General features: G+C 37.7%; 1 protein-coding gene across 4 annotated transcripts; it reads left to right on the top strand.

Annotated features, from left to right (window-relative positions):
* Positions 1–4,817: 4,817 nt before the first annotated feature.
* Positions 4,818–16,391, top strand: LOC109991792 (uncharacterized). 4 transcript variants are annotated; one of them, XM_029279256.2, is made up of 11 exons: positions 4,818–5,185; positions 9,301–9,352; positions 9,991–10,207; positions 10,291–10,438; positions 10,966–11,053; positions 11,700–11,784; positions 12,024–12,151; positions 12,615–12,813; positions 13,166–13,259; positions 13,361–13,439; positions 14,265–16,391. In XM_029279256.2, exons 3-11 carry the CDS (start codon positions 10,114–10,116, stop codon positions 15,243–15,245), a joined length of 1,896 nt encoding a protein of 631 aa, XP_029135089.2. In that variant the 5' UTR covers positions 4,818–5,185; positions 9,301–9,352; positions 9,991–10,113; the 3' UTR covers positions 15,246–16,391. The 4 variants fall into 4 exon arrangements, with proteins under 4 accessions (XP_029135089.2, XP_029135085.2, XP_020499833.2 ...); XM_029279252.2 differs by having other exon boundaries at positions 4,822–5,185; positions 14,262–16,391; XM_020644177.3 differs by having other exon boundaries at positions 4,828–5,185; positions 10,300–10,438; positions 14,262–16,391.
* Positions 16,392–16,703: the final 312 nt, after the last annotated feature.

Below are 16,703 nucleotides of genomic sequence, written 5' to 3'. Positions count from 1 at the left end.
AAAATATTGAAATTGCAGATTTATTACTTACCGGTACATTTTTTTTAGATTATTTGGTATACAAACATAGCTTTAACACCATTAATCAAACTTTAGTTTTATATCATTAAAACTTGACCTTCTTTTAGAATTGTAATTTAATTTAGGGCTATGACCAGCAGAGGGCATACTGCTATGATATGATACATTTTATACTTAATTGTCATTGTCGTCACAGTACAAGGACAATAAAAGGCAGTTTAGTACCTCACGAGGAGTGCATTAATGAAGTTTTTACATATGTTCATAAGTATTTACAATAGAACAGAAGTTTGAACATGTTATGTACAGGGTAGATACATAACATGGCAGGTAGGTAGCTACAGTATGGCTGTTGTCTGTTTGAGTGAATAGTACAGTAAGTAGGGTAGGGTAAAAGCTAAAGGGACTATGAACATGTTAAATATATAAGGAATATATATATATATATATATATATATATATATATATATATATATATATATATATATATATATATATATATATATATATATATATATATACAGACATTTGAAAAAAAATGTAATGAAAAAATGTATTACTTCAAAAATGTCGAAAACATGTTGACATCAAAAATGTCAATTAAATGTACTGAAAATGTTTACAGAAAAAATGTCGAAAATTTCAAGAAAATAATCTATTAAATGTCCAAAATATTCATGAAAAAAAATTGACTTAAAAAATGTCTACAATTTTCAGGAATAAAGTTTGACCACAAAAAATGTGAAAACATTTTAATGAAAAAGGTTTGACTTAAAAAAAAGTCAAACATTTTCATGAAAAAATGTTGACATCAAAAATGTCGAAAATTTACATTAAAACAATTTGACTTCAAAAATGTCGAAAATTTTCATTTAAAAAAATTGACTTCAAAATGTCGAAAAATTATCATGAAAAAAAATGTTAATGAAAAAAATTTAACTTAAAAAATGTCAAATTTTCATGAAAAAAGTTTGATTTCAAAAATGTCAATTAAAAAAAAAAAATGTTGACACATGTTGACACACATCCGGCGGGGGGGTGGCGGTCTTATTTGTCTCACCTGGAACTGTAGGGGCATCAATAATCCAGTTAAAACACAGTAAGGTACTTCATCATCGTATTTCTCCAAGAAACTCATCTTAAGGTATCACAACACTCAATTCTTAGGTGCAGGTGGGTGGGTCAGGTGTTCCATTCCTCATTTCAGAGTAGGGCAAGTGGTGTGGCTATTTTACTTCATAAATCAATACCCTTTACTTGCTCTAATGTTATTGCTGACCGTAATGGTAGGTACATTATTGTCAGTGGTACACTATTCTCCACTAAGATGTGGATGATGCGGAGAAATCGTTTGACCGGGTGGATTGGAGATATCTTTTTTACACCCTAAACAAATTTGGCTTGGGCCCCAAGTTTGTCAATTGGATAGAATTGGATGACAAAAATTTTGCCTCCAAAAAAATTAAATTCAAAAATGTTCAAAAAATGTTAATGAAAAAAACTTGACCACAAAAATTTGACTTAAAAAAATGTTGAACATTTTCGAGAAAAAAAATGACCACAAAAATGTCGAAAATTTTCATGACAAAAATTTGACTTCAAAAATGTCCAAAAAAATTGATGAAAAAGTGTTTACATCAAAAATATCAAAATTTTTCATAAAATAATATTACTTAAATGTCGAAGATTTTCAGTGGTAGTGGTAGAACATTGAAACTACAAATAAAAAGTACTACAAGAATCACAGCATGCCTTAATCAATCTCAACATAGGAGCATGTTCTGAATTTTCTTCAACTAAAAGCACAAAATTAGTGATTTTGTCTAGTTTGAAACAGACATGTTGCCTAATTTGTCTCAAACCCATAAAAATATAACATTATGAGATTATTTGGCTAACCAACTTGCGCTCTGCAGAGAATGCTTTTTAACAGAGCGTGCTGATTTGTTTGGTCCAGCTTGTTCTGTTTGGAGGTATCACTGCTTGATTATTTCCCCATGTAACCAGTGGCAGACATTTCTGCGTTGTCTTGTGTGAATTCTTAATGAAGCTGTGACACAGGGATTCTTATTGATCACCTTTTATCTGACAAAGGGAAGCAAAAAAATTGAGTTTTTGTGATCAAAAATACTTTGAGGAACTCCTGAACACATACAACACATTCTCTTGAGAGGAGGCAGAGTCTGAAGATCCAGGGGAAGCCTTATCAATAACCTTGGCAGAGGTCACTGAGGCAGTTAGAAAGCTCCTCAGTGGCAAGGCGCCAGGTGTGGATGAGATTCGCACTGAGATGCTGAAGGCTCTGGACATTGTTGGGCTGTCTTGGCTGACACGCCTTTTCAATGTCGCGTGGAAATCTGGGACAGTGCCTGTGGAGTGGCAGACCGGTGTGGTGGTTCCCATTTTCAAAAAGGGGGACCGGAGAGTGTGCTCCAATTATCGGGGTATCACACTTCTCAGCCTTACTCGAGCTTACTCTAGGGTGCTGGAAAGGAGGCTCGGGCCGATTGTCAAACCTTGGATACAGGAGGAACAATGTGGATTCCGTCCTGGCCGTGGGACAGTGGACCAGCTCTTTACCCTTGCAGGGCTTCTTGGGGGGGCATGGGAATTTGCTCATCCAGTCTACATGTGTTTTGTGGATTTGGAGAAGGCTTTTGACCATGCCCCTCGGGGGATCATGTGGGGGGCACTGCGGGAATATGTGGCCCCGGGGCTGTTGGTACAAGCCATCCGGTCCCTGTATGACCAAAGTGGGAGCTGTGTCCGCATCCTTGGCACAAAGTCAGATACGTTCCCAGTGCGTGTTGGCCTCCACCAGGGTTGCCCCTTGTCACCGGTCCTGTTTGTGATTTTCATGGACAGGATCTCAAGGAGCAGCCGGGGGGATGAGGGTTTCCAGTTCGGGGGCCTCAAAATCTCGTCTCTGCTTTTTGTAGACAATGTGGTTTTGTTGGCTTCCTCAAGCTGGGACCTCCAGCAGGCATTGGGGCGGTTTGCAGCCGAGTGTGAAGTGGCTGGGATGAGGGTTAGCACCTCCAAGTCCAAGGCCATGGTTCTCTGCCGGAAAAAGGTGGATTGCTCTCTCCGGGTGGGGAGTGAGTCCTCGCCCCAAGTGGAGGAGTTCAAGCGTGGAGCGTGAGATCGACAGATGTATTGGCGCGGCGTCAGCAGTAATGCAGGCGTTGTGCCGTACCGTTGTGGTGAAGAGGGAGCTGAGCCTGAAGGCAAAGCTCTCGATTTACCGGTCGATCTACGTTACAACCCTCACCTATGGTCATGAGCTATGGGTAGTGACCGAAAGAATAAGATCGCGGATACAAGCGGCTGAAATGAGCTTCCTCCGGAGGGCGGCTGGGCTCAGCCTTAGAGATAGGGTGAGGAGCTTGGACATTCATGGGGGAGCTCGGAGTAGAACCGCAACTCCTCCCCATCGAAAGGAGCCAGTTGAGGTGGTTTTTCAACCTCATCCTACTTCCATTTCCGTTGCTATGGAGCTCCTTTTCTTTGCTCTCGTTTTCATCATCAGGAGGTAAATATATTCATGTGGTTTTTAAAGAGGTGTGTTGTTACCATATTTGGTTTATTGGAGGCGTTTCTGAATGTAAAAGTTCCCAAACAAGCAAGAGCCTGCTGGTTAGGAACATGTGGGATTTATCAACACTAATTACATAGCAGTGTGCGTACGATCACTGTCTGCTTGTTTGATAAATACGGATTTCTTCCTACTTATACACATTCTAAATTTCATTTGTAAGACAGAATTTAGAACACTTTCTATGCACTGTTGATAAATGAGACCCCTGGTCAGGATGGTTAGTTGCTTTCACTCATGGGCAGCAAATCACCAAAACATTTTTTTGTTCTTGCATCACACTGTTTGATTGTAAGGTGACTACACAGCAAAAATGTAGTTCGGCACATGAAGTTTTAGTTTGTACACAATAAAAAATGTAGAAAATGACAATAATATTATGGAGTTTGTCAAGGTGAGCTTATTTTGCATTAAGTCCATAAAATACACACAAATCATTGGTCACAGCTGTCATCAGCTGTCATGTTACACCTGACTTCTGCAACACACCTACCTCGCAAGATCCGCAAATGCATACACACATCCTCAAATGTGTGAGTGTATGGCTGCAGACTATAGCCTCTTGTTTTATGCCCTCTCACCTGGTGCCCTGAGGCCACACCCCCTAGAGCTTTGTGACCTTCTGATTATCAAAATATAATTGTATTTATTTTATTATTTATTTTGATTTGAGGATCTTTTTACACATTTGTGGATGTGTGTGCATTCATGGATCTATTCATTCATTTGTGGATCTGTGTAAGCATTTTCAAATACTTTTGCTACAGTAATAGCTCAATAGACATCCAAAAAGGCAGAGGGATCCAAAATATAATTCTGAGGGCTAGTTCAAAATACATAAACGGCTAGTTCTAAAAGCTTACAAGAAACACTACAAATATTGCTGTTATGATGACACAAGATGCAAGATGAACCGACACGAGGCATGAGGCACGAGACACAAAATGTTCTTTCCCCTGCAGCGTCATTTTTTGCCTTTATAGGTCATAAAGAGGCGTCAGTATTCATTTATTTTTCATAACCAGCCATAAACTCCTCACTTGAGCTATAATCACATATGTTGGTTAAAAGTCAGGAGTCACAGAGCTTATTGGCTTGGTGAAAAAAATAATGCTTCAGCTGGACTTTAAAATAATGAGGAAGCAGGCATGTTCCAAGAACACAGACATGGGGAAAGACAAAGAGGAAACTTGTACTTTCTTTGGAGGAAACAGAATTGATATCAACAACTATGGAGTGCTGACCCACATATAAACTGTAGCTAAACTTTGCATTTTTACACAGGAAGAGGACTATGGTGTTAATCTAAGTTCCTACAGAGCAGATGGGGGGTAAGGGGAGGTTTCACAAGAAGTTTTAAAAATTTCCACCCTTCCTCCACTTCTCTAGTTTCATGCTTACATGAGTGAAACCACAACAAGCTAGGTTTCTTTCCCATATAGCACGTTATCATAACTTGAGTCTGCGAAGAGAGACCAATAATCAGTACGTTCTGAATGACATAAGGAAGACTGTTGGATCATTTTGAAAGAATGAAAGTCACTAAAAGGGAAGATAAACACTGGACAGGTAAGTTCTTTTTTAAACTTATTTCAATTTGTTTTCACAATTTTCTGGTTGTTTGTCAAACTTCTTTCAGTGTAATGAATGAGTAACTGTTTGAGAGAAAATAATGCTCAAGCAGGGAGGTGGATGATGAAGGTGATAACGTGTGTTCTGGCTTTTCATGATGATGGATAAGAAGTTATTTCAGGGTTTTACAAAGAAGATAACAATGATAATAAGACAGTTATGAAACAACAAGTTTTTGTTGATAAATTTTGGATTTCAACATTTCGACACACTTCCGAGTAGAATAACGTTTGAAAAGACAATGTGAACTATAGTTCCTTTTGCTAACCTTTTTTAGAACTTTCCGTGACTGCTAGCACTTAAACCATATGCTCATCAAATATGTCAATGGCTGAGAGCCTTTGGTAAATTAAAAGGTATCAGAAATTATTTTCAAATATGTAAAAGTGGAAACAAGCTGATATTTATTTATTTTTAGTCTGAGACTGTTTTAAATCAAGAGTCACATAACAATTAAAACAACCAACTGTATGTTGCAAAAACACTAATGAGGGTAGTTTGGTATTAAAATGCTCTCATTTATGTAAGAGGTTTTTCATAACATCAACAAATAACGTTTTCTGTACTATCACTCTATGCCTGTCTTACACTTTAAATGTTTGTATTGGAAGTTTTGGATGATATAGGAAGTGAAAGATGTACGGTATGTGTAGGTTGGTATGTGGGAAGGTGAGAGAAGGGGAAAGAGCAAAAACACAAGTGACCAGACAGTGTGGGGGAGTGAGGACCAAGAGAGAAAGACACAAACATGGATAACAGGGTGTTTAATTGGTAGAGAGAAATGTTTGCTCCAAATTTCAAAGAAATCAATCCAAAAGAGTTCCAAACATTTCCCTTTAAAAAAGCTAACATTTTTGCTGGGTTTACGATAGGGCCCCAAGTCAGCTGGTCAGTCTGTCGTGTTACATTGGGTATTACTACTTACTTCTAGTCTCTCTCACCAGCTTAATTTTAAAACCAAACCCATCTATGGGATTTATTGGAGCTGATACGACAAATCAGAAAATGCATCAAACCTGCCACCACAAGGGTCAATACTACTGCATAATGTGTGTACGTGAAAGAAAGGCACATCAAACTTGTTGAATGGTTAAGGTTTTTTTTGTTCTTCGTATTATAACGCTTTCTGAGAAGTGGAGGATGTGTTTTTCCTGTCAGTTGTGTGTCTGTGTAGTTTGTGGTTGATTTTTTTCAAGAATGAGGCAGGAAAAGGAAAGAGAGTGACGGGGAAAGAGAGAGAGAGAGAGTTGAAAGTCGCAGAGGGTTTGGGGGAAACCCAAAATGTCAGAAGTCGACACATAAATGGAAACCTAAGAGCGGTTAAACAGAGAGAGAGATTTGGGGTTGATATTGGCTTACAAAGTCAGACTCTATTTGGTAATGTGATTCAAAGTTCTGCTTAACCCTCACTATCGTCACTCAATCTTTGAGGCTGGGAAATGCTTGATAAAAACTAACCTTTCAATTGGGAAAGTTTGTAGACTGAACAGCATGAATTTGAATGGTGTCATTAATCTCATGACATCAGACGTGAGTTGACTGAACAAGAGAGAACTTACAACAGATACACTGGACTTGGGTCAATGACTGTTTTTCACTGGATATGGTAGTCACAGAAGGAGATTACCCTGACTGAATTAATTTCAGATTAAGTTTCACTTCTATATGACTCAAGTTCCAATAAACTTCAGAAGTACTCCTCAAAGAAAACAAGATGATGAATATCTCTTTTAAGGCCCAACAACTTATTTTCTTCAACTTTTCTTTATGTCAATGAGAAACCGAATCACTTATTTTTTGTGTCCTCATATCAATGTATCATATCATCTCCATTTTCACAACCATTTAATGGAACATGTGTAAAATAAGTATATTCACTCTTTTCTCACATTTGTTAGATGACTAGCACTGTTTTGAGACCACGATAGGATAGGATAGGCACTTTATTGTTATTGTAAAATAAAACACAACAACATTTTGTTTGCAGTAGTCCAGTACAGCAGCCTTATAAAATCTGGTCAAATATGAAAATACACTCGTCCGCCTCTCTATTAGGTACACCTTACTAGTACCGGATTGGACTCCCTTTTGCCTTCAGAACTGGCTCAATTCTTCATGGCATAGATTCAACAAGGTGCTGGAAACTTTCCTCAGAGATGTTGGTCCATATTAACAGGATAGCGTCACACAGTTGCTGCCGAGTTGTCGGCTGCATATCCATGGGACGAGTCACCCGTCCCACCACATCCCAAAGGAGCTCTATTGGATTGAGATCTGATGACTGTGGAGGCCATTCTTGGCCCAGAGAACGGCCACTCTCTGGATATTTGCGCCTTTTCTGACAATGCTTTATAAACCCTTGAGTTGCTTGCGTGTGAAAATCCTAGTAGATTAGCAGTTGCTGAAATACTCAGACCAGCCCATCTGGCACCAACAACCATGCCACGTTCAAAGTCACTTTAATCACTTACTCCCATTCATGTTTGGAGAACTCACATGAGCCGTGCAGAGGTTTTCATGAGCGTGTCATTTTGCGACTATAGTTTTATTCAGGTAGCCCTCGATTTGGGAGAAAATGCGTATTACTTAGTGACCAAATAACAGCAGAACATAAATTGGATAACTAACAGTTTTGGCCGCAGCTTTTGTCCTCCTTATTCAGAACAGGACAAACCTATTTTGTTTGTTTTCATAATGAAGAAGCAACTTAACCTCCATACAGAATATGAAACTTCCTAGAAGTTTCTTGAAGTCATCTAGAGTATCTTGTGTCCTTGAGGGATCTACTATGAAGACTTGAATATTGACATGACTATTTAAGAAAAATACAAACTACTACAACTAACACATTTTGGTTGATACTGTTTCAACCTTTTGGTCCTTTATAAGCAAGAGTTGCGCTATAGTGACCTGAATTTCATGCAGTGGTACACTTTACTTGCCTTTTGTCAGCATTTTTTTTCTTTTACTAGTGATTTTTTGTTTGCGATTTAGAAAAAATAAAAAAGGGACATGTTTAATAATTCAACTTAATGATTACTTACACAACTGCTTGCTTTCTATATGGCATATAGTTTCTGGACTCAATGATGACTATGATTTCTGAGAAAATAGTCAGATAGCTACTGTTTTAGGAGAGGGAAGTTGTTTTTTACAGGAAGTGCACCTGTCAGAATAAAGGAACAAATAGATTCTCAGAAATAACAACTCTGACCTTTAAACAATAAACCACAGAAACAGGTGACCCGGCTACAGCAAGAACCTGTGAATTCCCCTGAACACGGAAATGGAAAAATAAATATTGTCTGCACAGAAATTCAAATTGTACATTATAAGTTTGGTGTGAACCAATTTTACACTGTTATTGATATTCTGCAGACTGACACACACCCTGTTTAAATGTGATCTGGTTAAAGTAAATAGCAGAACTCTTCATATAAATCTGGAATCTGCCACAAAGGGGAAATGTGGGAAAAAGAGAATAGGCATTATTTGAGATATATACCACTATACTCTGCTTGTTAATATGTATAACATTATAGAGTAGATGACAGCCTGCAGGGAAGTACAAGAGATTGAACAATAACAACAAATTATAGAATGAATAGTTAAATAACCAGTATCAGAGTGTTGGATTTGTTTAGATTTTTCTTTTTAAATCCTGTAACAGCTTTTACTGATCTATTAGGTCTACAAAAAGTATCGCCATTACAATAGGTACATTTTTTGTTTAGTAAACTACAAAAGGAAACATCCCTTAAAGTGGCCCCATTCGCAAAATAAAACCACACACACACACACACACACACACACACACACACACACACACACACACACACACACACACACACACACACACACACACACACAGACACTCTCAAACTTGGAAGTGAGGTTGTATTCAGACTAAGTGACGCTGGATGTTGATTTTAGATTAAATCTCTTAGATATACGTCACAAAGTGCAATCTCACATCGTTCCTCTCTTTGAGGTTGATGGTTTGCTGCTCTCTCTATGATGACGACATTTATTTTCTGATGTTCTTTTTTAAGGATTCAAGATTATGTGAACTCCGCTCTACATCCTGGGCAGCTGACCTAACAGGTAAGACATTAATTTCTAAGGTGTGTTCAGTGTTGGGTAGTTACTGAAAATGACTAACTAGTTACAGTTACTACAATAAAAAGTAACAGAGTTACTGCTTTATAAAAGTAACTAGTTACTGGGGAAAGTAACTTGAGCGTTACTTTTTTGCTTCAATCCTCACATTAATGTTCAGATTATTTAGTGTTGCTGTGGCAGAACGGTGCTGTGACAGGTATTTTGCCGATTACACAACATGGAGCAGGCGGTGTTTTAAATCAAGCCAGCTGTTTGTATGGAGTGTTTCAACCTTGGTCTGTCAACACACTACAACTCGCAGCTGTATTCTTGTCATTTAATGCGAGCAGGGAAAATAATGTCGGTATTTCAGAGACAGAAAGCTAACCTAATGACCCCCCCACCCCCCCCCCCCCCCCCCCCCCACTGCCTGTGTTTACTACGCTCAACGTTCTTTCTCCCAGGATGCTGCTCTGTTATTGGCTATCTCACAATAACGAGTGCTTTTTAATGTCAGTAACTGTAACAGCGTTATTCAAATAAGGAAAGCAACTAATTCCTTACTAGTTACCGCAAATAGTAGTGGCGTTACAGTAACTCTGGATGGTACTTTGGACTCTGACGGTATCTTTCATCTTCAGAGAATGAGGAGAAGACGGAAGCAGTCAGTTTGAACCTGAACCAAGACCTATTCACCGACACCTATCATATCCTGAGTAATCAAGCTTTGGAAACCATTAAAGAGGAGATTGACGATCAGCTAAATGGAGAGAAAGAAGGACGCCACTCTGTTTTTTCTTCTTCTTGCCTTGTGTCATGTCTGCGCCATCAAAGGGCAGAATTGTTCCAATCATAAAAGTAAGTGAAGTTTCAATATCTTATTTATTTTATCATCTTGCATAATAGGTTTCATCCATTCTATATCATCTTCTCTCCTTTATTTCTTACAGATCTCTCCTGCTACACTGACTACAATCGTACCATCACTTGTGAGTGGAACAGCACACTTGAGTGTGACACTGTGTGCAACATAACAGCCAAAAAGATGACTAAGTATATATCGCGGACAGGAAAATCTAATGTGAACATGTAAGTGTAAGTTAGTGCAAGTGCTTAATTGAAACAGGGCTTAAAAAAATAATACCAGATTTATTTAACAATCGTGCAAAAAAAGGGTTCAAATTTAAATGAATAAATCATGTGTTATAAATGCAGCAACCCATTTGTCACAGACAAAACGTTCTAATACAGTACAAAATGCTTTAAATGATTACACACTGTTGATATATAATGCAACATTGAACCAAAGTAAAGATTAACATATAGAGCATTGCTTCATTTAAAAAAAGAGAAAGGGCCAAGTAGTGCCCTCTCAATCACTTGATAAAGACCAATGGGTTGAAATGATGTGATTTAATCAACATATTGATTATAGTATTATCACCCTGTTTGCTGCTTACACATGATGATGTTATATGCAAAAATAAAAAATAACCTTAGTGGTTCAGCCTGTAAAATTGTCACTGATATACTGGTACATTCAGCTTTTTTGTCAGTATTTTTGAGCATTTATTTCAGTGCATTCCTAAACATTTAAAAAACCTTTTTTTCTGTAGGCCTATATCCTCCTACTGCCTGAAGTCTGTTGATGTCTCAAGACCAGCACTAAAGAAGTGCTTGATGATCTTCAAAAAGGATGAAGCTGTGAGTGAAAACCTAAAATGAATATTAAAATTACATTATCAGACAGGATCTTTTGTGAAGTAAATGCCTTGTGTTTAATATAAAAGACAGTTACGGTACTTTTGTTTTATGCTGGATCACATGGCTATATTGAGTAATGGTGTGCATAATGGACACAGACAGTATGTATATAAAGAAACTCGAACTAAAATAACATCTTGCTATGCTGCTCTGTCTGACATAATGATCAGACATCTTTAAATACTTTGATTACTTTGATTCTGGTATGTTGTTTGGAAAAGCTCCGTCCTGCCAGTTGTATCCCTCTGCGGGAAATATAATGGAGTAATTTACAGACTATTATAGTAAACTGGGATATAAACTATCACAGTTATACAGTAAGTCTACTTCATCTACATATCACATTAAAAGGGGTACACAGAAGTTTAAATGTTTTTAAAAAGTCACTAAGAAGGCAGGCTGTTGTTTGTAACTTTAATTAACAGATTAGTAATATTGGTTTTATAGTACAACCCTTGACAAGTTAAAGATAAAAAATTCCACTTTTAAAACTTTTGAACTTTGAGCATATTCTGATTTTAATGAAAAAATGTATTTTTTCTAAAGTTTTCTCTTATCTCATCTTATCTTATCCTACGTTTCTCAGTTTTCGGCCTCAAATGACTATTCCATTAACCTGACCTGTAACGCTGTGAAGGTTACCAACATTACATTCAAGCCATTTCATCACAGTGAGTACAATAACTACTACACGATGCGACTACTTATTAAGCTATTCATTATGACCTTCAACAAACTACGTGTATGGGTTTGTGTGTGTGTGTGTGTGTGTGTGTGTGTGTGTGTGTGTGTGTGTGTGTGTGTGTGTGTGTGTGTGTGCTTGTGTGTGTGTGCGCATGTGTGCTTGTGTGTGTGTGTGTGTGTGTGTGTGTGTGTGTGTGTGTGTGTGTGTGTGTGTGTGTCATTGCAGTAAAGCTGGACCCTCCGCAAAAGCCAGAAATCAACGTTACCACTGTGTCCTGGATTGTAAAGAAAAGAGATAAAATCCGGTCATACAACTTACATTTTCAGTGGAAACATGAGGATCAGTCATGGAAGGTGTGTATGTATTTTTTGTCTAGTTAGTACTTTAAATGTTGACAAGGTTTTCAAAGTGAATTTAAAATGCCTGCATGAACTTTTTTACCCCCTCTTTTCTCAGAAAAATGTTTACGTAGAGAAATAACAGATAAATAAAAAAATCCTCGAACATTTTTTTTTCAGGAGAATACACTTTGAAATATTTAGTATTATTATTAAATATTTAGGCTTTTTTTTCTTCCATTTACACTCTGTACAGTTTTGATATAATTTTACAGTTACGTTTTATAGTACAGTCATTAAAATAGGGAAAAAATCTATTAAGATCACATGTTGAAATTGATCACCAATTTTCGCATTCCCACTGACCCTAAGGGCTCACATTGTTGTAACAGTATGGTTACAGAAAATCCAATAAAGAGTATAAGTATGGTCATTAATTTGAGCCTGTAGAACATCAACATACATTTTCCTTTCTTAGGAGGCTTCTGAACAGAAAACACAAAATATTGAAAAGCTGTGTGGATGGAAGTGCTCAGCCGAGGTTTGGCTGATAGAAGACAAGAAGTACGAGGTGCGTGTTCGAGTGAAGGCACTTCCAGAAAGCCGCTTTTCAGTTTGGAGTGACTGGAGTCCTTCTGCAGTGGTGTCACCTATCAGAACACCAAATCCACCATCAGGTAAAGTCTGCAAATACAAAACCATCTATTTAAAGGAAAATGTGTTTTCATATCTGAAATGGGGATTTTGCTTTATTGTAATTTTTCATCAGATCAGTATGTTTTTGACATTTCAAATCTATCCCATCTCATACTGCAGAGCTGGCACAAACATGTCTTATCGTCATTTAATGTTTACATAATGAAATGATTCTCACATAAACGTCTTAGTTTGTTATTATCTTCCAGCACATAATAGTCCATAGAGATACAACACATATTTGAGGTTTATTCATTGTTTGGGGTTTATACATTGTTTATACATTGTGTGTACCTCTTTACTGATGTAATATGCTCTGTACTGTGTTTCTAGATGGTCCTGGGGTTATCATTAGCATTGTTGCATGTTTAGTAGTGGCTGCTTTGCTCCTGGCTGTCATACATTTGAAACGTAACAAAACCATCTGGTGAGTAGAATTTCTGTCACATGTGATGACAAATATTTAATTGGGGTCAAATATTTTCATTTCGATGACTTTGCTGAAACTTTATGTAATTTTTCTTATAGGATTTATATGATAACAAAAATCAAAGGTCAGCCCATACCAAACCCAGCAAAATCCTTCCTAAAAGATGTTAATTTCCAAGTAAGTCCATGAAATCTTATTTTTTTCCCATGTGTAACGTCTTTAAAGTGCAATGGTTTGCAGTAGAATTTTAATTGTTATACCTTTTGCAATATTTGCTGTCTGGAAAAATGTTTTTACAGCACTTAAACATCGCAAAACTCAAGTCCGCTGGACAACTCAAAACAGATTAGCTATTTTGTGTCAGGCACACAAATTGATAATACTTTCATATTTTTACATCAAGCTCATGTCCCAGACAGGGGGGCATCAGTACCTCTTCTGTTAGGTTCCTTTTAGGTCATCAATCCCATATGACTGCTTTAGATACAGTAATCAACTTTGTTATTTAGAGACTTGTTTTGGGAACTTTTGAAAGACAGCATCAGAGCTGTCAGAGCAAAACCATACAGCAAGATGTATAGCTTATGTAGGCTGTGTAATTACAAACAAGAACATATGTTCATTATTCAAAAGTAATAAGTCAAAGTCAAATAAGTCAAAAGACTTACTATGTACCAGCTTAATTGTTTCCCATATAAAACAAATGGCTGATAATGTTTTAATGAGTTTTAAATTCTCTAGGCATCCTCAAATGTTGATATTTTCATGCATTCATATCTTTGTGTTATACTATAATATATTTTGCCTCCTATAATATATTTTGCCTCCGTTTTGTTTTCTTTTTTTTAAGCAAGAGAAGAAGAAAGCATAGACAAATATTGGGTAGACCTTCAGTTTTTGTAGTTTTACCACCTTCTAGTGTAGGCAGATTTAATGTTGTATGTTTTTTTTTTAACCTTTCCAATTAATTCTGTCTCTCCCTCCCATTTGACTCTCCAGCAGAATCATCTGAGCCCTCACTTCCCCAACTTCTTTAACCCGCTGAAAATTACCACTGAAGAGATCACCTCCTCTGTGGATGTCTTCGCACCCTGCAGGCCAGAGGTGGCACTTCTACAGAAAATGAGAAGCAAAAGCAGCAATGAGTCATCCAGTTCAAGTTTCTCCAACCCCAGTTATGCCCATTTGTGTCCTCCTCCCGCTCCTCCTGCCTCTTTGCTCACCACTGGGAATCTGGACCCCTGTGCTGCTGATACCCCTTATGGGCCAGTTTGTAGCAAAAATGCAGTCGAAGATACAGAACAGGAGAGGAGTGAAATTGGAAGGAAAAAGAGGGAGATCCTAGAATTGCTCTCAAAAGGTAGCAATGAAAGAGATCTTGCGCCGGTAATGTCTGACTACGAGAAGATTGAGAAACTCCAGGTTGAGCGCTCAAGGCTCCAGAGTCTAGATTCAGGTGTGTGCAGCAGTGAGGAGGTTAGTCAGGAAAGCCTTGAAGCAGATAGCATCAATATGACTGAAAACTATGACGGACAGGTCGAGAGGGAGACAGGGAAAGCAAAGGAACACGTTTTTCAGGAGCTGTTTGGAGGGGCTGGAGACATTTTTGGAAAAGGCTCCATTCAGGTTTGTTCTGGTTATGAGCCAGCTCAAAATCTGAAACTTGACAGCCCTGAGCTCCAAAGCCTGGATCTGGGTGTTAGGAGCGAGGGCGATGGGCAGTTTAGTCAGGAAGAGAGCTTAGAGAATGCTGACAAGCCCACTGAATCGACAAACCTCCTGTTTCCTCTTTCGTCTAGTACCTTATCATGCACATTCTCATCCATCACGCCTCTGCCATTGAACTTGGCTGGACAAGCTTTGAGTCCTGCCATGCAACCTTTGCAATGTAATATACTTCAGAGGCTTGCTTTAATGTCAGCCACCAGGTCTGCAGAGCCCTCTGGTGATGGATACATGCCAGTAAGACAGGAACAGAGCTAAAAAAGGATGAAGCTTTCTTATGAATGTTATTCAATTGTATGATACCTGAACTGGTGGCGCTGTAACAACAAAACAAGCCTATTTCAAAATTCTGATGTCTTTTGAAATGAAATAAATAACATCCTCCACATAATTTGGCTGAAATACATGCATTTAGTTCTCCTTGCTCCACCCTTTGGCTGTAATACACTTTGGCTGTAATGCTTTTTTCTTATACAGTATACTTTCTGAATAGCTACAGTTCAGTATGGAGTGCGTACTTTTCAGTATACTGAACTTTCGTGGTCATTCAGTATGCATTTTTTGGGTCCACCTCAGTATACTGAAAATTTCAGTATGGATACTAACTTCCGGGTTTTATGCAGTATGGATCTTTCCCCCTCTATTTAAATAATTATTTCCATATTTATTTATGCCTTTATTGGTTTATTTTATTTTATAATACTGTCTTTCATTCGTACTTTCCTGTATGTACTGTATGTTATTTTACTTTTACTGTTATTTTGTTTACCTTACAGTAGACGTGCATTACTCCTCTTGAATAAAGCTAAACAAAAAATACGGATGGATCCGGCTGGTTCGGGTAACGTAAATGATGTCACTTCCATACTGAATGAATCAGATGAAGTAGGAACAAATATCTGCATACTGTTTGCAACTACTGAACAGTAGGTACCAAAAGTATACAGCAGAGATAGTAGCTACTGTCTACTGACTACTGAAAGATTGTGTAGGCACTTGGCAATTCGGATGCACCGGGCCTCTCAACTACCAACTAACAGATGATCACCTATAGGTGGTGCTCAAGGACATTTTTGCTGCTGGTTGGAGGTGGAAAAAGCTGCAAAAGAGACTGTGGTAGCGATGGTTGCAACAGCCATGGTTGTGATCGTAGCTAATTATGCTCACGGCTTTGCCAGCTCTCACTCTGCAAATTCTTCAGGAATTGCCTATTCTAGTTTGATGCTGAAATCGTTTCTGAATTAAGCAAAATGTGTTGCTGTGAATGTGTGCTCCTTGGTGTGGTGGTGGTGGTCTGTTGTTATGTATGGTATCTATGGTTTATTTATAAGCACTTCATTGCTAGCATCATATCATGTGGAATTGTTCTGTTCTGTTGAAATAAAATAAACATGATGGGAAATATTTCATCTTCTTTCATTTTTGATCAGAGTGAGGTGATTATCAGTCCATCACTTGGCAACATTTAGCAGGTGCCAGAAAGATATATATGTTAGATATAAAATTAAACTGTATAATTTAATTTTGGAATGGCTGCAGCTATAAAATCACACTGTTTATTTTATTTGGTGCATCAAAGACCGAAGAAAAAAAGCACTGCAAAATGCCAGATTGATTTGCCCTTAATGTTTAACTGTTTATGCTCAAATGTTTCAGATAGCTTTTCCAGGTTCATACATTGCAATATGTACTGTACTGTTGCTATTCACATGATCT

Source organism: Labrus bergylta, chromosome 1, assembly GCF_963930695.1.
Source record: "Labrus bergylta chromosome 1, fLabBer1.1, whole genome shotgun sequence".
NCBI lineage: Eukaryota > Metazoa > Chordata > Actinopteri > Labriformes > Labridae > Labrus > Labrus bergylta.
This window is presented reverse-complemented; position numbering and strand designations above follow the sequence as displayed.

Coding starts and splice junctions, on each gene's coding strand:
- LOC109991792 (XM_029279252.2), top strand. CDS start 10,114: ATGGAGAGAAAGAAGGACGCCACTCTGTTTTTTCTTCTTCTTGCCTTG. Junction 12,152..12,614: donor ATGAGGATCAGTCATGGAAG/GTGTGTATGTAT, acceptor TTCCTTTCTTAG/GAGGCTTCTGAACAGAAAAC. Junction 13,440..14,261: donor TAAAAGATGTTAATTTCCAA/GTAAGTCCATGA, acceptor TTGACTCTCCAG/CAGAATCATCTGAGCCCTCA.